General features: G+C 38.5%; 1 protein-coding gene across 1 annotated transcript; it reads right to left on the bottom strand.

Moving 5' to 3' along the window:
• Positions 1 to 21: 21 nt before the first annotated feature.
• On the bottom strand, positions 22 to 22,561 carry LOC100891661 (polycystic kidney disease protein 1-like 2). Its single transcript, XM_030991228.1, has 21 exons — positions 22,523 to 22,561; positions 21,537 to 21,654; positions 20,954 to 21,027; positions 20,239 to 20,398; positions 19,091 to 19,185; positions 18,239 to 18,485; positions 16,499 to 16,652; positions 15,383 to 15,584; positions 14,329 to 14,553; positions 13,527 to 13,614; positions 12,039 to 12,328; positions 10,428 to 10,640; positions 9,401 to 9,568; positions 8,356 to 8,910; positions 7,649 to 7,836; positions 6,487 to 6,664; positions 5,382 to 5,559; positions 4,328 to 4,447; positions 2,646 to 2,795; positions 1,129 to 1,266; positions 22 to 404 (listed from the first exon to the last, which is right to left on the bottom strand). Exons 1-21 carry the CDS (start codon positions 22,559 to 22,561, stop codon positions 22 to 24), a joined length of 3,963 nt encoding a protein of 1,320 aa, XP_030847088.1.
• Positions 22,562 to 22,593: the final 32 nt, after the last annotated feature.

Genomic DNA, 22,593 nt, shown 5'->3' with positions numbered 1-22,593 from the left:
TTATATTATGGGAAAACAGAATTATAAGTTAATATCTACAACTTGAATTGCCAAAATGACGTTGACGGTTGTGGTACTTACAGAGTCCCAATGGGAGACATACTGGAAATTCAAGAAGCTGTCAGGGTCAGTCCGGTACTGCGCCATAAGCTGTCGACCGATGAACAACCGGTACAGGTAGAAAGTGATCGCGCAGTACGCCATGACCAGGGTCGTGACCTCCAACATGTTCCAGAAGCTTCTGAAATACTCTCTCTTCTTTTTGATGAAGAGTTTGATCTCCTTGTAGGTGAAGTAGAGGAGGAACAGGACGTAGGTGACCTCACCGGCTAGGACAAAATAGGCAAAGTTGCCCTGGTAGCGGTCAAGCCGGATGGTGCGGAAGTTCACGTATGGGAATGCACCTATATATGAAATGATTGATTGAAAACATACTAGACTGTCACAATGTAAGCAAAATATTTTTTAAATGAATCACTTGTTGTAAATGCATTTGGCATTGCAAACAAAAAGACAAAACAGTAATGAAATTCTCAGTATATTATATTCTTGGAGTATATGATTCAGTTGGCACAACAAACTACCAGTATATCAATACTTACAAAATGGTACATGGCATAGAAATTTGATTGAAAACATACTGGACTGTCACAATGTAAAGTTTTTTAAAAATTAAACGAATCTTTTGTTGTAAATGCATTTGCATTGCAATAAAACAGATAGAAGAGTAATACAATTTTCAGGATATTATATTCTTGAAGTATATGCTTCAGTTGGCACAACAAACTATGTCAATACTTACAAAATGGTACAGCCATGGTGTAGAAACTTGGTGGACCAATCCATAAAAAGCTTTTCATAAAGTAGTCTCAATATCTCATCATAAACCAATATTTCTTCCAAATCAAATCAACTCTGTATGAAAACACATTTTGGTAAATAATAATTGTTGAAAAAGACGCAAAGAATGAAATACATGAACGGTACCGAGTTACCTGCAACCAGCAAAGATCCATATTTAAGAACAACAGGAAAACAATTTGTTTAATCATTCTTTTAGTAGAGTACTCCAGTTGACCCCTTAAAGGAAGTTTAAATTTAATACACTGAGTGATTCATCATACTTACCCCCTTGTGATGGAAATTCAACCAGTAGAAAAGAAATGCAGTACATATTGTTGATAGGGTTATAGGTGACAAACTCAAAGAAAACAGCCCTTGTGTACTGGTCCACCCAAAATGAATCACGTAGGTACTGCATCTGGGCTGCAGAACAAGAAATCAGAACACTTTCTGAATCCAAATACTTGCTTTTTACATACCTTATACTACATGAAAATTACAGAAAAGGTGAGATGGGTTGGGTTGAGTTTGGTTGATAGCAAAGAATATTGGGCCATTTGAATATTGGGTTTAACTTGAACATGTCTGTGTATCAGAAGTACTACATACCCAGTGAACAGCATTAAAACGTACAGTTGAGCACTGATTGTGTTATTACATTGTGAAAGAAAGTCTTGAAAATTTTTTGAAAAATGTTGATTATGTAGCCCATTATAATAAGGCAATGGCTCAATTTTGCTGAAATTCACACATAATGAAAGGCAGTGCACACTTTAATGGATACATAACAAGACACATGCTGTATCAAACTTCCATCAAAGCTTTAAACTAGTTCTCATCATATTATAATAAATATGAGGGCATTTCGAGATAAATCCTTTTGATATTTAAATGATATTATACAGGAAAGAATGGAAAATTTCAAAAACAGTTTGTCTTCCTTATAATTAAAGACCAATACCTGTGGGTTCTCAAGGGGGATTTTTCAACACCATTTGGATGTTTACCTGATAATCACCCAGAGTGGACTTCACTTTCATAACTAACAGGTCTTTTGTAATGCCCTCCAACCTCCATCAACCGCCCCATTAGGGAATCTTATCTTATTTATAAATTTTGATCACCCTCAAGATTTGAAGGCAAGTTGAAGAAATATCTGGCAGTCAGTTTCAGCTATCTGTCAAGACCAGTGCCCTGTAGAGTTGCGATTGATTCCAATCAACAACAACTTATAATTAATAGAAACTGTGTACTTAAAGGTAAAGACCAGTATTGGAAACGCCCCAATTTCAAAAAATGAAATGGAAGCTCTTATTACCAATCATGTGAAAGAATATGTTTTGACTAATACATGATGATAAAAAATTTGCCGGGAAACCGCCTACTAATTCATTTTTTGGTAAATTTGTTTCTCTCATGGTCTGTGAGAGATATAGGGTAGTCCCATATACATCTTTCTGTGCATAGTGCTTGTAACTTTACAAAGAAAGGGCCAAATTTCTTATCATTTTGATGATTCCAGAACCTTGCAGATGCTAGATGCTAGATGATCAACCTTTTCTGATCGATTCCACAACATTTCTTTCACAATGCAATCGCATGACCATAACTGGTCTTTACCTTTAAGAGATAGGAGTTGCAATCAATTTGAGTCAATCGCAACTTTTTATAAAATGAGGCCCTGTACATACATTCATTGGTAATTCAGTCAGTGTTAAACTAGTCGGAATACACCTGGAAACAAGATGACTATATGACTTTAAAGTCTTCTTCATTAGCTGTGATTGAATTATTTAATTTACCCATAGCAGTAGTAGGATTTGTGGGTATCTCAGCCAGATAGCCTCCTCCCTTGTAGGTTGCTTGTTTTCCAAGGTAAGGGAATGAATCAATCTCGGTCCAGTCGTAATGCTTCCAAACACAACCCTCAGTAGTTGTGTAGTCCATAGGATCTAAATGTAGATAATAGTAAGAAAAGAGGCAGAATATCCAGCTTTGATTCTCTTTCTTCCTTCTTCTTCTTCTTCTTCTTCTTATTATTATTATTATTATCATTATTTTTTTTTTTGCCCGTTCACTGCGTCTCATTCATGAATTATTCCAGCTACCCCACTACCCACCCACCTACCCACATACCTACTAACTACATACCCACCTAACCACCTACCCGTCTACCCACACACCCCCTACCCACATACCTACCTAACCGGCTACCCGCCTAACCAGCTACCCCCAATACCCACCCACCTACCCACATACCTAACTAACCACCTACCCACCAAACCACCTACCCCACTACCCACCCACCCACCTACCCACATACCTACCTAACCACCTACCCACCTACCTCTCCCACTACCTACTCACCTACCCACCAACTTACCTAACCACCTACCCACCTAACCAGCTATCCCACTACCCACCCACCTACCCACATACCTACCTAACCACCTTCCCACCTAACCAACTACCCACCCACCCACCTACCCACATACCTACCTAACCACCTACCCACCTACCTCTCCCACTACCTACTCACCTACCCACCAACTTACCTAACCACCTACCCACCTAACCAGCTATCCCACTACCCACCCACCTACCCACATATCTACCTAACCACCTACCAACCTACCTCTCCCACTACCCACCAACTTACCTAACCAGCTATCCCACTACCCACCTACCCACCCACCCACCTACCCACATACCTACCTAACCACCTTCCCACCTAACCAACTACCCACCCACCCACCTTCCCACATATCTACCTAACCACCTACCAACCTACCTCTCCCACTACCCACCCATCTACCCACCAACTTACCTAACCACCTACCCACATACCTACCTAACCAGCTATCCCACTACCCACCCACCCACCTACCCACATATCTATCTAACCACCTACCAACCTACCTCTCCCACTACCTACTCACCTACCCACCAACTTACCTAACCACCTAACCACCTAACCAACTACTCCACTACCCACCCACCTACCCACATACCTACCTAACCACCTTCCCACCAAACCAACTACCCCACTACCCACCCACCTACCCACATACCTACCTAACCACCTTCCCACCAAACCAACTACCACACTATCCACCCACCCACCTACCCACATATCTACCTAACCACCTACCAACCTACCTCTCCCGCTACCTACAAGCCTGTCCACCTACGTGCCCACTTACCAAACTACCTGCCCACCTACCTACACACATACCCACCTACCCCACTTCCCACCCACCTACCCGACTACCCACATACCTACCAAACCACCTACCCACCCACCTACCCAACATCCCACCTACATGCCCATCCACCTACCCACCTTCCCACATATCCACCTACCTACCCTCATACGCACCTTCCTTCCTACCTACCTACCCACATACTCACTTACCCACCTAAACACCTACCCACGTACCTACCTACCTATCAATCTACATATCTCTCTTTTTTCATCACAAACCTGATTCATTAACTGGTTTCCATCCCGGAGCAAGGTCTTCATCCTCATCATCAGCGAATGAATAGGTGCGTTTACACTGTATGTTAGAGCTTTGTATCTTCTCTGGTAGGTCACAAGATTCTGCAAACAAATACAATATTTGCAGGTAATTCAATTTAGGGAAATGTCTGAAAAGAGTCTAATCATGCCATATTTATATGTAAATGTACAAACATACAACTGTGTGTAGTTCATGTGTTTCTTGCATATCATCTTTGATTTATGTTCATGCACAGTTCTTCAATGATTTTTGTAACAACGTATTATAATCCCCCAAACCAGCTTCTGCTCAATAACTCCATCACAACCATTGTCTTTATCACTGTAATCATCATCATCATCATCACACTTGCATCATCACCATCATCATCACTACCATTATCATTATCGCCAACAAGATTGACACTAACACTGTCATCATCGTCATCCCTACCACCATTGTCATCCCTACCATCATAATCATTACCATCATCATCATCATTCTCACCACCATTATCATCTTCATCCCCATGACTCACCTTGTTTAACTCTAAGCTGTCTCATCCTGGCCATTCCCACTAGATTCATCTGCTTCCCAGAGACCAGCCTCTGCTTGATGCCTTGGATGTCTTCCTTCCCGTTATACCATGTCTCATCATCATCATCATCGTCATCATCATCATTGTCATCATCATCATCGCCATCATCATCATCACCATCATCATCATCCTCATCATCCCCATCATCATCCCCATCATCATCATCATCCCCATCATCTCCATCACTCACCTTGTTTAACTCTAAGCTGTCTCATCCTGGCCATTCCCACTAGATTCATCTGCTTCCCAGAGACCAGCCTCTGCTTGATACCTTGGATGTCTTCCTTCCCGTTATACCACGTCTCATCATCATCATCATCGTCATCATCATCATCGTCATCATCATCGCCATCATCATCATCACCATCATCATCATCCTCATCATCCCCATCATCATCCCCATCATCATCATCATCCCCATCATCTCCATCACTCACCTTGTTTAACTCTAAGCTGTCTCAGCCTTGCCATTCCCACCAGATTCATCTGCTTCCCAGAGACCAACCTCTGCTTGATACCCTGGATGTCCTCCTTCCCGTTATACCATGTCTCAGAGAAGAGAGATGGGATGAAAACATTCTCTGTGTAGTTCCAGAACTGTTCTCGTGTTTGAATCTGTTGAAGAAGCAGAAATTGGTCTTTAATGGTTTATTTATTGAATGTTCAACTCATCATTGGTACTAATTACTACATGATTTTCTTCCCTAAAGACATGGTCACATCACCTAAAAGCAGCCTGCTCGGCATCTGTGTGGCGAGTTTTGAGCAAATTTCGACCAGGCACCGAGCGGCGGCCGCACAGGCACCGCTTGTTTTTAGGGCATCGCTCGGTCGCTGCTGAAGTTTTAGCAGCCAGTTAAAATTTGGGCAGCGTCTGCTCACTTTCACTCGCCACCCAAAGTATGCTCAGTGCCCGGTCACCGCTGGGAGATCAGTCGGTCACTGGGCAGCGAGTTCAAAATCGGTCAGCAACCTGATGCTGTGTAAGCAATCCTTGCACTTAAACATTTGTTATACTTTCAGTATATTAAAGTATATTCATACATGACATATTTACAGTTTATGCACTATCTAATGTATTCTAAGCCAGATATAACTCGAAACAAAATAAATTGCAAATACTAAGAAAATGAAATTGGAACCATCTCCCATGCCTAAACATCTGACTCTGGACTTATACCAGAACCGCCCTTGGCTTTTACCGAACACAATTTTTTGAGCTATGAAAACAATTTCTGGCCAAACTGGCTACCATATGAAAAATATACATGTCGGTCAATCACATGGCACAGAGCTGAAGTGATATTCACACCTACAATTAACCACTAATTCATTCACACCCTTACCAATTTTTGTAATTTTTTATGAAGCATGTAAGAAAAACTTAATTGTCCCACTTTATTTTTATCGACAATGTGGCTTAATAAAGCTAACACCTAAAATATTCAACAAAGGCCCCTACCGGTATTCAACCATTGTTAAGTTACACACAAAAAAAAACATCAAATTTATAAGGACTATAAATAATTTAGTTAACTGTACCTTGGTAAACTTCATAAGGCCATGGTAGTGGGCTTCAACGAAGGCATCTTTCATAGACTTGTTGACGTAGAATGCCTGAGGGTCCCTGTCACCAAATGCTATCAGCATCACGATGTTAAGGAACAGGATGTAGAGAATGATTTCACGAATGATGCTCTTCATTTTGATCTCTTTGAATCTAGGATGGAAATGAGAGAGAAAATGTATTTGTGAAAAAGAACTGGCTACTGGATCTATTAGAACTTTTGTAAATGTTTTCTAAATTCCTGAAAAATGACGATCACCATTTTGATTTCTTTATCAAAATCTAAGTGTAAAGTCAACAAGAGGATGGAAATTATATTTTGGAATATTAAACATCTATGTAACTCTACAGTAGGCTTGCGGGTGCACAATGTGAGAGAGGGAGAGGGAGGATTGAGGAGTCCTGAAAAAGACTCTCTGTAATCTTTCTTGAGGGTGTGTAGTCCTGAAAAGGACTGTTGGTGTAGTCTTGAAAAAGACTGTAGGTTATCTTTCTTAGCTTATAGTTCTAAGGAGAACTATAGTGCTTGGAGAGGATGAGTGATCAATGTTTCGAACAGGTTGACTATCCGTCGTCAGGAGTGGAGAATAGCTGGCGTGCGTGAGCTTAAGTCACCGGGGTGTGGACGTGGGGTAATTACTAACACAAAGGCTTTCCTCATCCTGCCAGGTCTCCATTTCTCTCCTGGGTATGAAGTTGCAAATGTAGATTAATGCCTTGCCAAAGAACATTAGTGCCGTGTCTGGGATAGAACCCACAGCCTTTGCATTTCAAGTCAAGTGCTTAAAGGGAGTCACTCGTCAGTTTCCATGTGCAGGAGGCCATAATTCGCTGACTCCAGGATTGGTGGTAATACCATTAATGGGAGGACAAATATGCACACAGCAAACCCGTTGGCCAGTCAAGAATTCCCTCCTAATCTCTCAAAAAATACTAGAGAATCTTCGGGTGACGAAAAAGCAAAACGTTACATAAGGTCTAATGGTCATAAAACTGAAGGCTTACCCTGGTGATTGACAACACCTGTTATTGGGTAAACACCCGAACAGTGTCGATTTCCCCATGAGAGCTGACTACTGAGTGTCTTTAAACCACTCGACTAAGACACCTCTATGAAAGCAGTCTGACATATCTTACCTCAACTCCCTCGCAGCAGCTAGCTCGTCACGATTGGGAGGGGAAATCCCCGGCGGGATGCCCTGCGAGGGGTCTATTCCACCCCCCTCATGTAACCACTCCTCATCGTCTCCTAGAGGAGGTACATCATCCTCCTCCTTCTCTGGCTTCTTAAAGAGGAGAGAGAGGAAGAATGCCAGAAAGAGAACCTGAAGGAAAGTGGGAGAAAATAACATTAAAGATTTCAATGATACTGGATACAAACCCATTTTCGAGCTGAAAAGTATTGGGTGATTTTTATATAAATTTGTATGGAGTTTATGGAATTACATACATTTATATAATTTGATATTGATAGATATAAATCTACATTCCTTTCTAAAAAAAAAAAGATATTTGTTCTTAATTTTGAAAGGAATGGGTCATACAGTACTTCTATACATCTCACATAATACAGAGAATTACAAGTGAAACACATTTTGGAGTTACACGTAACAATTACATGTACAATTGATATATTTACCAATTGAAAAACAGTTTCAATCTAAAGAAAAATGCAATTTTTCAATATGGTTTAAACCTGGATATTCTGAGGCTTTGTTTATCTTTTATTTTTATAAAAAGAAATAATATTTATCCCCTACATTTTCACATCTACCAAAGATCATTATTACTCTCTCTATTAACATCTACAAAAGATGGTATCTTACTACTGTCTGACCACTCACTTTCAGAGGCTGAGTGAAGAAGACATCTTGGATCAGAGATATACACATTGATACAAGCCATTCTGTCGCCTTGGTCTTGCCGAACTGACCAGCCACCTCGATGGTCAGCCAGAATGCCACACCCACCGACGTCACCAGCAAGGCCCATCCAAAATAAAGGCATTGCCATGGCAACTCAAACTTCTTCTTCTTTCTCCTCAGTGGCTTTGCCTGCATCGTCTTGTATCCTGCTTCCGTCGCGAGAGCAGGGATACGGGTAACGGGAGATGGGGTGCGGTCACTTAGATTTGAGGAGTCGAAGGAAAAGGACCTCTGATCCCGGGACTTTATTTGGTCCAGCTGGATTTGAGAAGGAGAGCTAACCCGATGGGTACCCGCTCCCTGGACCTGGGCGGAGATGGTCGGTGGAGGGGGCGTCGCCTGACCCCTCTCTAGCAGGTCCAGCTGCTGCCGGAGCTCTCTGGAGCCCATACTGGAGGCAAAGGAGAGGCGGGATGCAATGTCCCTCCTGCCTGCAGAAGACACTCGAGGCTGTTTCCTCTTCATGCAGCAAATCTGTTTTTGTATTGGGATAGTGAGTGCAAATATAGTAACACTTTGAAAGTTCAGACAGGTACATGTACTCAAACTTTTCTTTCTTTTAAATATGACAAGTGGTTGTTCCAATGTCACAATATGATTTATATACGAAATATGAGTTACGATGTCATATTTATTTCTATAAAGAGTATCAATCTTATACCCTATCCACTCCTGCCTCTCAATTAGGAATTTAATTTTGTATTTACACCTTTAATGTTGATTTCACATGAAGATGTTCCTCATTACCATCTTCTTATGTTTGATTTTCATGCACCTTCTTTCCTTCTCCACACACCTCTCTTTTTCTATTTCTTTCCAATTATTATTCTAAAATGTACTCCTCTCTCTCTGTCTCTTTCTCTCATCTCTAATCCAATATCTCTGCCTCGTTCTTCTATCATTTACAGTCAGTGTATATCAATATCCCAGCCAGCCAGAGCAAGGTAATCATTTCTCTTCCTACCCTTGCATGCTTCGGCGGAGGTCTTGACAGCCTGAAGATCTGTACCACAAGGATGTTTGCTGGGAACACCATCAGGCTGCTGATGACACCGATGACAACCTCACCCGTAGAGAAGCTGATAGGACCGAGGCTATACACCGTCTGGGTGCCACTGCCGGTAAAATCAACCTGCAGGAAGGAGGTTGAGAAAAAAAATGACAGGATGACAGTTAGCAGGGATGCCAGTCAGTTTTACTCAATGGGCCTGAAAAAAGCCAGAACACGTTAAAGCCCCATATGTGCTGTACAATATAAAGCCTGAAAAACCCTGAAATGGAAAGTTGTCAGGGCCTGAAATCAGGCAAAAAAAAATAAAGATAATTGAATTCACAAAATAAATAATTGAACAACTGCCGTCAGTCAAAATTAAAATCACATCTTTGCCCAGGGTGAAACTGACTGGACCGATAATGTCTACGGTACCATCTGTTTGCCACTGCCAGTAAAATCAAACTAGACTAATATGGGTACATGAGAATATTTTTACAGTGGTAAGATTACACATTTTAATGCATATATTAAACCTTCTGTGTCATCAAGTGATTTTAACAAGTTCCTAAAATTGACATTCAAGCACTAAATTTTCACTTTATCATGCCTGTTTCATGGTAAAATCTTGGTATTTCATAATATTTCATGTAAATACACTTTACAATGGCGACACTTTTTTTCATTTCAGGCAGAAAAACAAAGCCATTCTTAGTTGTTACACAAAGATGATTGCCAAGACTTCCAATAAAATCAACTCGAAGGCAACATCAGCACCCTCGTATATTACCTATATAATCATGTATGTAATACATGTAGGTCATTATACGGTTAATGAATTTCAAAAGGTGATGTACAGGGCTCTTAAAGTTACTTTACATTGTTGTTTTAGAGTATTTGTGGTTATGTTATCACTCATTGGTATCCTATAGTGATTTTTATCTCAAAAACTCTTCTTCCCCTTTAAACCAAGTACATGCAGCTACAGGATTTTCCTTACATTATAGAAGAAGATATTGGCCATCATGGCTGAGAAGAGCAGGGAGAGACAGCAGGACACACGCTGGACCCTGGTGAAGCGGCTCTTGACCGGTCTGGAGAAGACCGAGAACCACAGATGACCGTCACTCAGGTTCTTTCTGGTCTTGGTGGAGAAGAGATGGGTGAAGCTGGTCAGCTCACTCCGGCCGGCCACTGGAATCACACGGTCAATCTGTTTCAGGGGAGATAAAAGATGACCATATCAATGTACCAAATAACAATTATAAACATCTCCATATTTGTAATTGTTATTATCTCTTAAAATTCTACCATATTATTTTAAGCACATAGAGATCCTTTTTGAGTATCATGTGCTTTATAAGAATCTACTTATTATTTTCATTACATTTGTACTGAAGGTAATATGTTTTGTTGGAACACATGTGAATTAAAGTCTAAAGAAAAAGATGAAATTTCAGTTAATAAGCTTGTGTCCTTTCACTTTTCTATTTGCTAAATTTGTTTGGGAATTTCAGACCAGTCTAAGAGTACTTGACAAAAATGTGGCATAAGCAAGATCTTTTGAGAGGCACATAAATGTCTTGCATGACACTACCAAAGCTTACTGTTTGCTTTGAAGTAATAAAGCTCGAATCTGCATTCAGAACTTAACCCTGACTGTGCCATAGAGTTTCGAAAAATGGTCCAGAAATGTTTTCATCAGACAATTCTAAACTTAACAATAACCTTTCTTCATCTTATAAGGCAAATCTATTATCTATGCTTAATCTATTATCATAATATATGGACTAGTTTTGAATTTCAGGGAAGAAAGACCTCCTTTTGTTTGTCCAAATATTCTAGATAAATTTAGAAGATCAACAGTTGGATGCAACTTCATTACCTACCTCACTGAAAGAGTTAATCCAAAGCAAAAGTAGTAAAAGAGAATATGGGTACACTACAGCTAAGAACAAAATTATTTAAAACCCTTGTAAATTTGATGTTTTTTGCATTTTTCGTAACTCAAGAATGAAAGGTAGACTGATTGAATTAAGGTCTTTGTTGAACACTATGAGATATAAGCTTTAAAGCTTATCTGCCGTAGTATACAGGAGGGATTAGACTGCCCTGCAAGGTCACTGGACAGGTGGTTATCTCATCAACTCAGCTCTCAGTTAACATACGAAAAAGAGGATCATGGGGGACCAATGGTCACCGATTAGGCATTGTTTGTTATATAGAGGGCGCAAGTAGCTACAAGTAGTGCAGTGGGCCTTTAATACGTCACATTCTGATGAAATTTTAATTGGGAAATATCATTTTTTCACATACTATAAACGCTGTTATTTTCGTGCGATTCATTTTACGCACTTAGCGACCCCTAAACATAGTACATAGTTCTTAAATTCACGTTAAATGCAATTCAGCCTGTTCAAGACATGCATAAGAAGTCGTGCTTATATTTTCCGCAAGTTTTTTCAAATTCGCGCTTGTCGATCTTAGCGCAAAATCCGCAAAAAATTAGTGTACTGCGAATATTTCTACTTTAACGGTACTTGAAAAAATTACAAAACTTGGTAAGGATATGAATAATTTAGTTGTTAATTGTATTTTTGAAGACACTTACTGCCCCATCATCCTCTTCCACGGCCCACCACCTGTTAGCCATGAAGTAGAACATCTTGTTGGTGTTTAAGTCCTTGACAGAGAGATGAGAGAGGAACCAGCTGGGGTTCTTCCCGCCGTTGTCATGCCAGATCCTCACATGCTCGAGGTCTCCGAAGGACCTGGGGGACGTCAGCAGGAAGGAGTCGATGCCTCCGCTCTGGAGGACCTTGCGCTTTGGGTCGTGGAGGGTGCGGACGCCGCTGTCGTTGTGGTCCCCGGTGATGATGACATGGACTCGTGCAGTGGTGCCTAATATATACCATGTAGTAGAAAGCAACTTGCCATATTAAGGTAGCTTAACTTTCGCTTTTTTGGAAGATTGTATTCAAATTAACCGATAATTTGTTTAATTTTTAAATCTTTTTAAGCAAAAAATTCTTTCAATAGGTCATGAAATAGAGAGAAGAGAAATAAATCTTGTCAATCTTATTTTAAACCTTGCTCAGTTTATTATCTATAGAAACTATATTAGAGAATGTTTTGGAAGTGAAAAGCACAGGATTTTGGAAGTGAAAAGCACAGGAAAAGCATAGGTATGTTTAATAAAAGAATTAAAGGTAGAAATTTGCACCTGTCTTGATATGAAATGTAATCAACAGAAATTTGATACAATGAAGTAACAAAAATGTTTTTATTATTTTGGTAAGTGATTATGTCACATTAGTTTCATTTTTTGGTACTATATATGATATGTTACAGTTGCATGAATTCTGTATATAAACACTGTTGCAAATAGCTGTTATCTTATGATATGAACAAATAAAGTCCCTCAAAACAGAATAAATATTTAAAAAACTAAGGTAGCTTAGCATAATGTGTTTACAGGTAAAACTGTAAGTTTTTTTTCTTCTAATAGAGCACTGCATCTTTAAAAAGGGGCCACATCTTCCCACTCAACATTATTTGGAATCTAACTAGCTGGGCGGGCATGCATGCACAAGAAGAAGTTATTCTGACACTCGTGTACGTCTGTTTTGGTTATAAAGATCCCATATAAGGAAATGAGGAATATTGCCAAGTGAGGAAAAACGGCTACAAAGACAGAAGGAATGAAATTTATTATATGTCAGTGAGCATTTTCAGTGTGAATCTATTTTCTTAAAAATACTTTCTTGCAATGATCATTACTATAAAATACATAATCATGTAGTAACAACATTTTCTCAATATAGATTAAAAAATTGCTTACAAGAATATTGCAAAAACATTATGCAAAACTTTAAGGATATTCTTTCTCAAAAAAGTGCTTACAAAAATATTGCAAAAACATTATGCAAAACTATAAGGATATTCTTTCTTAACTTGTCCTAAACCATGGAAATCTAAGCCCATGAAACTCTACATGAAAACCGTTTAAAATCCATCATCAAAAGGTTTAGGGATGTACACTACCACGACTATTCCAATAATTTAGTCTAGATTCATGTTCTAGGGGTGACATACAAACCTGCATCCGACTTTACACCAGTGAACACTGTGACCTCATAGTGACACTTATCATGAGGTTTGTTTCCAATCAGTGGGGTCACTCCAGCCTGACAAGGAGAATAAAAGAGTAACTGTAATTTAGTATCCAACCATCAGCCAGGAGTCAAGAAACCTGTCAAATCATTAAAAGATCTATTTAATTTCTGTTTGTTTTAAATAATGAAGTTATCACTTTCAAATGAATATATGGATAAAAGGCCATTTGTGGATCTGAAATACTTTTTTCCAATTCAGTGAACTTGGAATTCTACTAAATCTAAGTCGTACTAATGTACATGTGCCTGCATGTGTTTACAAACTTCTTCAAACGAATGAAAGTTTTTTCTACAATCATCTTTAGGGCAATGAAAGTGACAAATAATCAAATTTTACATGATAAGAATTTAAAGAACAAACTGAGCAGACATACAAAATACAGGCCAAAGGGTACCATTTGGTAGATGAAGATGCAACACATCGTAATAGCAGCGAATGCTGACTAGGTTGCTTACAACTCATGGTATTAGCCCAAAGGCCCACCAGGGGTCTGTTTCACAAAGCCTTTTTTCAATGACAAATGACAAAAATCAGTGACAAATCTGCTGATAACCAATCAGGAGCAAGGATTTCAGTAGCTTATAACAAAATTGTCATTTGTCACTGATGACAAGTTTTGTGAAACGCCCCCCCCAGGTTGATGACGTACATGAAGGCAAAGACAAGAGACTACTACAAGCTCCATAAAACTAAAAATATTGATTTTCATTTGAAAGACAACATACCTTCAGTAGATCTCTTTTGTCAGCTTTCCTTGCCCAGAGAAGGACCACCAGGTAGATGCAGAGGCAACACATCATGAAGGCAAATACCACTGGATTCTCATGGAGCTTGGTGAAGGCTGACTGAGAGAGGTCGATCCTGTTCATGGGTATCTGGAATCCTGCACCAAACATGGTCAGATGGTTGCAGAGGCAAGACGTATGGGTAGCATTACTGGACGGGCTGACCTACATGTTCATGTATGAAAAGGAAAATGGGATTCATTTATTTGGGTTTTTATAACTTCCCTTTTTCCATTATTGTTTAATATTTTAATGTACTTACTGTATGTATATTCTAGTGACATATTTTGCAAGTTATTAACAGTACTTTTTGCAAATGTATGTGTGTTTGTAATGTGATTTTTATGGAAATGAATAAACCGAATTGAATTGAATTAAATTGAATTTTAAGATGTAGGATATTTCTTCTTTCACATTATCAGTGGGTTATTAGTAGCTTGGTGAAGGCACACTAGGAGAGGTCAATCCGGTTCATGGGTATCTGGTAGCCTGCACTGACCTTGGTCAGATGGTCAATCAATCAATCAATCAATCAATCAACCAATCATTAAATCAATCAATCAATTATCCAATCAATCAATCAACCAACACTCAATAATTCAATCATATCATTTCCTCTACTCTAAACAATCAACAACTAAAGCAACTTCTGAATTAATCAATTGTGTAGAGGTGTCGTGATCGAGTGGATACGTTGCCGGACTGTCGATCACAATGTATGCGGATCAAGTCCCGCCTCGGTACTAATGTCCTTTGGCATGACATTAATCTACATTTGCCACACTCAACCCAGGTGATGTAAATGGGTACCTGGCAGGAATGAATTCCTTGAAATGCTGGAGCGCGGTAATGGCAGCTAGGCTAAAGTCGGGGTAATAATACATGCGCCTCGGAATAGAGTTTCTAGATAGATGGCGCTATAGAAATGCCTATTATTATAATTATTATTATTATTAATCAAAAAGTAAATCAATCAGCTAGTTTCAATACTGACCAGACATCCATCTTTCTTCCAAGCAGCTTCGCTATCCCTTTCCTTGATATAAGAACAGCTGTGCAGTGTGGGGCTGAACGAATAGTGTTTGAATTCAAACGTAGCATTGGGAGTTCTGGCATAGGTCGCGTTCCATTCCACTTCATTGGCTAGCTCTCTCACTCCAACATTTACTGATGCGTATGTACCGTTACCCAGTATCCTATTAAAAATCAATGATAAAACACAAAATAGATGAAACAGATCATTTTTATTACTATTTTCATCCCCTGCTTGATTTAAGCTTGGGTGCTTTCATATCTAGAGTAGATATACCATTCCAAGGAGGTGTTTCACAAAGATCCTAAGTCAAACTTATCTCTAAGCTGGACTTAACAAGTATGGAAGCCGCTAGCATCTTTGAAAATATTTTGTAAAAGTTATTTTAAAAGGCATAAAATGTTGATTCAAATCATTCATATTTTCTATTATCAAGAAGATTTCATGTTCTTGATGTGGAATTTATGAAAAGTCTAAAATAATTGAATTTTTGCTTTTGAATATATTTTATTTGAAGGCTACAAATGGCTCTCTATAATGTTTAAGTCCAACTTAGAGTTAAGTTCGATTTAGGATTTTTGTGAAACACCCCCCTGATGTGCATAAACATCTAATTGAAGAATATTCATAATACCGGTACAATGATAATGAAATGTCATTTTACCCATTAAAATACTTGTAGTAAACAAGAATACTTTGAAGACTGGCAGCAAGTCAACAAGACATCCCAATCGAGGAACTTGGGAATGCAGGATAAATACCACATCAACTGGCACTGATTCAACGTCAGCTTGGTTTTAAAAGCGAGCAATCACGTGCCTTCACTGTGCTTTGTCTAATAATAATAATATACTATTCCGCTTTTATATAACTCTTAATACATCTACGATGTCTCTAAGCACTTTACAGATATACTATTACCCCGGTCATTGGATTCAATGCTTGCCCGCACACACTGTGTGCACAATCTCCACTCCCTGGGGAGTATTCCAGCCAGGCGTTACTTGACACTCAAACACTGTTTGACCAAAAATGATGGTCGCAACCTACAGGCAGAAGCAGATTGATAATACTTACTCATTCATGACGTCGTTATCGATGAAGCATCTTGTGTTTCCTTCCACGGATATGAAGTCAGTTTTATTCCAGGGATCAACCAGAGTACTGTTATATAACGGGTAGTCTGACAGCGTGACAGACTGGGCCAAGGTACAGTTCCATGCATTACTTCCTATCAAAATGATGAAATTCATCGAGTTTTATTTACTGCATACAACACTGTGATTCAGAGTATATTTAAGGCCCCACTGCACTACTTATAGCTACTTGCGCCCTCTATATAGCAAACAATGCCTAATCAGTGACCGCTGGTCCCCCAATGATCCACTTTTTCTTATGTTAATTGAGAGCTGATTTGACGAGTTAACCACCTGTCAGTGAACATGCAGGGAGGTCTAATCCCTCCTGGCCAAACTAGTGCAGATAGGTTTTAGAAGGTGCAAAAGGTGTGCCATAAATTTTAAAGATATGCTAATTAATGCCCGCAATTAAATGAATAACACTACTGAGAAGAAGATGTAGTCATTACAATTTCACAACATGTTTCTTATAAAAACATACAGTGCATATGCACATGAATCACCACTTCTGCTGTTTTTTATCTTAATCTTTAAAAAAATGCAGAATGATGTGGGAGATCGAAAATGGAATTCATCAAATACAAAAAGTAAAGATGCATGTAATTGGCAAGACCTATGTCTCAAGTTCAAAAGACATTACAAGAAGGAGATAACAAATAGATGAACAATGCATGTAACTGTGCACATTGGATAATGAATGTAGATTACAATGTTGCTCTATTTTTCCCTGGATAAGTTATGATTTTCAATAATACCTATTTCTGGCAGCCCAGTAGTTGTTATCATTACAATGAGAGTACAGTTGTAAGTATAGTTTGTCTCCATCCCTGTGAAACCCATGCACTTCACTTCAAACTCGGCTCCATTTGAAAATGGGATATCTGAATTGTAAAAAAACAAAAACAAGATAGCATGAGGAATTACTAGAACGTTAATAAGATCATATTCAAAAGCAGTTTCAAAAGCAAAGGTTATCTGCATGTTGAAAACTCATCACGTCTTGTATGCTCATAAGTTAAACAATGCACATTGTGGGAACTCAGTACCCCCAAAAAACTAATGTCTGTAAAGTATTTTACTTCTGAAGTGGGGAAATCAGAAACAACAAAAAGAAAACTAATATCATCAATCAACCATTTTAAGAAGCTTTCATATTCCCTTCCTTATATAAGCCCTGCCAAACCCTTTAACCCTATTTCTACAGCACCCCCATCCATGGAACACGAACGTTCTGCTGTGCTGTGATTTTTTTTTTATTCCTGGGGTGCTGTAGAAATAGGGTTAAATGTGAAGGAAAACAAATTAAAGGTAATTCAAAATACAAGTCACAGTAATAAAAGGCTAACTTGAGATTTGTTTACAGTCAGTGATTACATTTTTCTTACATGGTAGAAGCTGTCTAAATCCCAAGCTATCATCAGGATCAAACTGTAAAGTGACAAAAGACGCCATATACACTTCATGTATACCTAACAGCCTTTTTAAAAGATTTGGACCCCGTCTTACAAAGAGTTACAATTGATCCAAATCAATCGCAAGTCCTTAAATCAATCGCAAGTTTGCAGTCTCCTATCTCTTATGTACATAGTTGTGATTGATATCAATTGCAAATAAGTTGCGATTGATATCAACTCTTTGTAAGACAGGGCCCTGACCAATAAAAATAAATGAATCTTACCAACAGTATGAAGAGCGATGGGACCTCCCACTCCATACGTTTGACTGAAGGATGTCAATGTCTCGTTATCCAAGGTTATGGTAGGTCCATTGATGCGAGGGATCGTGATGGTGATCGGTTGCATGGTGTTCTTGACCTCAATGACACCATTGGTGGAACTGTCAATGAACTGGAAGGATACCGTCTTGCTGTTGATTTCAGCTGCTCCGTTGGCGAAGGGTCGCATGTTGGGTTGGTACATCACAGCCTGAAATGGAAATAAGTAGCAAAATTTGAATAAAACACATTGCCAGAGTGGTTCATGACTCTATTTATTGTTAGAATAAACATTTTTGAGGAATCAAACGGGAGACTTTAATGTCTTTAAAGTTTTATTTCCTTATGAAAATACATATTGGTTTCTAATATTTTATTTTCATGAAATTGCTGGTTAATTCTAATAGATCTTGAACTTCTTTCTCTTGTGGCAACCCTACGGATGTCTTGCAGCACCCGTTTGAAAAATGCTGCCTGAGACAAGACATTTTATCCAGTTGCGGTCTCTCTCCACCCAGGTCTTAATAGGATTCACTGTGCACTAATATCTGCTACCAGAGCTCAAACTAGGATAATAATGTGGTATTAGCTATTTAGGACTGCCAACTGGTTTCTTATTATTTATCATTGATTCATGAAATCAAGTCTAAGTGACATTTGCTCTTTCAGTGGCAAAGAGGGTGCGTAATGAGTTAATGCACATGTACACCGGTACATACAATTTGCGATAGTAAATGAAAACATTTGTATTGAAGACTCCGGTTCTTTGAAAATGTTGACTCAAACCGTTGTGTCTCGTTTGTGGGCAATCATTACCTTGAATTCAATTCCTCCTGTTGTAGCACTGGTATCAAACATGTTTTGAGCGGGTGGAAAATCAAGATTGCAGCCAGGCTCCACTTCAAAGTTACCTGAAATAGTTGCACAATATGAAGAATGAAAGATGTCTCTAGGAATGAACTTCACTTTAACAATTGCATATTCAGACATCTTCCATAAATTAAAATAATTTAAACAGAGCAAGTGGGAAATCAAGATTGCAGCCATGCTCCACTATAAAGTTCCCAGAAATAATTGAACAATATGACAAAAACAAGCTGTCTCTTGGAGTAGACTTCACTTGAAATAATTGCATATTCAAACATCTTCAATAAATTTAAATAATTTCAATAGAGCAGGTAGGAAATCAAGATTGCAGCCAAGCTCCACTTCAAAGTTCCCAAAATTTTATATGAAGAATAAAAGCTGCCTTTTTAGAGTGAACTTCACTTATATTATTTGCATAATACTTACAGACATCTTTAATAAATTCATAGAGACCAGAAAATAAGTTTACAAAGCCTATCACATACAATAACATACACTGAATAATAATTGTCAGATGAGAGCCAGAAGGGGGCCCCAACTCATATAATCTTGAAATAATGAGTTTAGTTTTTTGGCAGCAACCGACAATATGCACTGTACCCGTTTGCTATTAACTACAAGAAACGGTGAGTGAATTCACACCTAAATGTTCATTCCATGCACGATACATGTACATGAATATATACAGTTAACAACTATATTATTCATACCCTTTTACAGAGTTTTGAAATGTTTTAAGTATGTGAAAAACTGATTTGTCCCAATTTATGTTTCTCCAGATTGTATTTTAGAGCTTTCATCTAAAAGTATTCAACAAAGGGCCTTAATGATCAACCAGTCCATGTATCTCCCCTTCTTGAGTTACAAAAAACATCAAATTTACAAAGGGTATGAATAATTTAATTGTTAATTGTACATACACTTTAGAAACTCTTGCTGGTGAATGACTGAAGATAAGAAAAAGCATGACGATGTAAAAACCCTACAGTACAGTCCCACTTGAACATTTTACAAGCAACTTTAAAAAGTGTACATGTTGGTGGTATCACATAAAAAAGTGCTGCAAGGTCAACTTCTTGATCCTGAAATTTTAATACCTTCGACATCTTCGCTTTCCGTTTTCTGAACTTTGACCCTGATGTTGCCTGCATCCACGGTAACAGGTCCCTCTCCGGTGATCACATTGTTGCTCAGGACCTCGGATACCTTGTCAACGACGGATACAGACCTGACAAGGGTGTTCATTACAGCCGAGTTCTGGAATGAAGTACAAAAGAAAGCAGAAATAGGACTGAAAGTCATCAATACCCCCAACAAATGTGTCAGCACTGTCAATGTCATGACCTTTCCCATCAAGAAAAGTATTAGTAATGCTATGACATCTACATTTCAGTCGAGAGCATACACTTTCATTAGACTTCTTTCAACACTGGGAGTAATTTGCTTCAAATATGTAACAGCATGGAGTACAATAACAAATATAGCACTTAGTTTTCTGTCAGTTGCTATGGCAACATGAGCAGTCTTTTGCCATTGGTTTTGATTCAGAAATATAACCATTAATTCTTAAGTCTTGACACTTGTGACAATAAACTGCCCCCCCCCCCCCCTCCCCAACCCCTAGAAAAGGAGATGGTAAATGGGGAGAAAAGAAGACTTAATACGACAAAGGCCTCCATATCAATTCAATAATGGTTTTATTTGACAATTCCTTGCAGCCACAGATTAAATTCTGTATGTGCATGTTCACAACAATGTCTTAATATCAGTTATAACACATTAAAATATGAATTTGCATATATGTTCACTCACCTTCAGCATTGTAACAGAATCTTGTTCGCTTTCTGTATGATCCACTGAATCTATGGCAGCATCTACCACATTATCTGTCACATGGGAAATGAGAAACATATGATAAATAAACATGTATGTAACAAGTGTCAACAAAACAGCTGTAATTGTTACACTACTGAAACCCAAATCCTTTCCCAATATTCACATGTATTTTTCTCTCTATCTCTCTGTTTCTCCATCTCCCTTCTCTCCCTTTAACTCTTCTATTCTTCCCTCTCTTCTTTGTCTTACTTTGTTTTTGTATTTTTACTTTTGCTTTCTCTTTTCACATTTCTAACTCTCTCCCTACCTCTTGCACTAATGTACATGTATGAATAAGAATGTCTTACCACAGACTTTAAGAAGTAAGGATGCTGATATTTGAAGTCTCTCCACAGCAGTTTCTCAATCTCTCTCACTTTCTCTCTGTCCCTCTGTCTCCCTTTGCTTTTCTCACTCCCCTCTCTTCTTTTTCTTATTTTTAATTTTGCTTTCTTTTTTCACATTTCTCTCTCTCTCTCTCTTCCTCTTCCACTGTTGTATGAATAACAATCGGTCTTACCACAGACTTTAAGGAGTAAGGATGCCGATATTTGAAGTCTCTCCACAGCAGTTCGATCTTCCTCCTGAATACCAACCAATGCACCTGTCAATCTCTCTGTGGCACCTAAGGCTCCCTCCTAGATGATTTGGATGACGTAGAATAAAATGTTATCTATCAAGTTCAACAAAACTCACTTTTAATGTTGAAAACATCTTTGGGATTTAAAAAAAAATCATGCAGTAGGGTAACAGTTTATGTCATACATACATGTACAAATTGTATTATATATAAGGATAATTATTCTAGCCTGTGTAATATATGACTGGTACACAGAAACTAATGTGTGATCACTGCATACTGATATCAGAATGGAACATTAATCAATGGAGTGATTTTTCATCACCATCATCATCATCAACATGATTTTCATTATTATCATCACCATCAACATCATCATCATCATCATCATCATCATCATCAACATCATCATCTCCATCACCATTATCACCATCATCATCAACATCATCATCATCATCACTCATTATCACCATCATCATCATCATCATCATCACCATTATCACTCATTATCACCATCATCATCACCATCATCATCATCATCACTCATTATCACCACCATCATCATCATCATCATCATCACCATCACCACCATCATCATCATTATCACATCATCATCATCAACATCATCATCATTATCATCATCATCACCCATTATCATCCCCATCATCATCAACATCATCATCATTATCATCATCTCCATCACCATTATCACCATCACCATCATCATCACCATCATCATCATCATCATCATCATCACCATTATCACCATCATCACCATCATCATCTCCATTATCACCATCATCATCACCATTATCACCATCATCATCATCATTATCGTCATCATCATCATCCTGATCATCATCATCATCCTAATCATCCTCATGATAATCATCATCACTTATCATCATCATCATCATCACTATTACATGTACATCGCCATTATCAATCTTTCCTTCTCCCTCCATCTTCATCTTCTCCAGTTCTCCTTTTTTTCTCT

Source organism: Strongylocentrotus purpuratus, unplaced genomic scaffold, assembly GCF_000002235.5.
Source record: "Strongylocentrotus purpuratus isolate Spur 01 unplaced genomic scaffold, Spur_5.0 spur5_contig_845, whole genome shotgun sequence".
In the NCBI taxonomy this organism is placed as follows: domain Eukaryota; kingdom Metazoa; phylum Echinodermata; class Echinoidea; order Camarodonta; family Strongylocentrotidae; genus Strongylocentrotus; species Strongylocentrotus purpuratus.
Note: the sequence above shows the minus strand (reverse complement) of the source record. Positions and strands in the feature narration are given on the sequence as shown.

What these genes read in the sequence shown, in the direction of transcription:
- LOC100891661 (XM_030991228.1), bottom strand. Translation starts at nt 22,561, where the DNA reads ATGGAGGGAGAAGGAAAGATTGATAATGGCGATGTACAT. An exon ending in GGAAAGCGAAGATGTCGAAG is followed by an intron (nt 19,186 to 20,238) that starts GTATTAAAATTT and finishes CAACTATTTCAG; the next exon opens with GTAACTTTGAAGTGGAGCCT. An exon ending in TGGAAGAGGATGATGGGGCA is followed by an intron (nt 10,641 to 12,038) that starts GTAAGTGTCTTC and finishes CCCCTGAAACAG; the next exon opens with ATTGACCGTGTGATTCCAGT.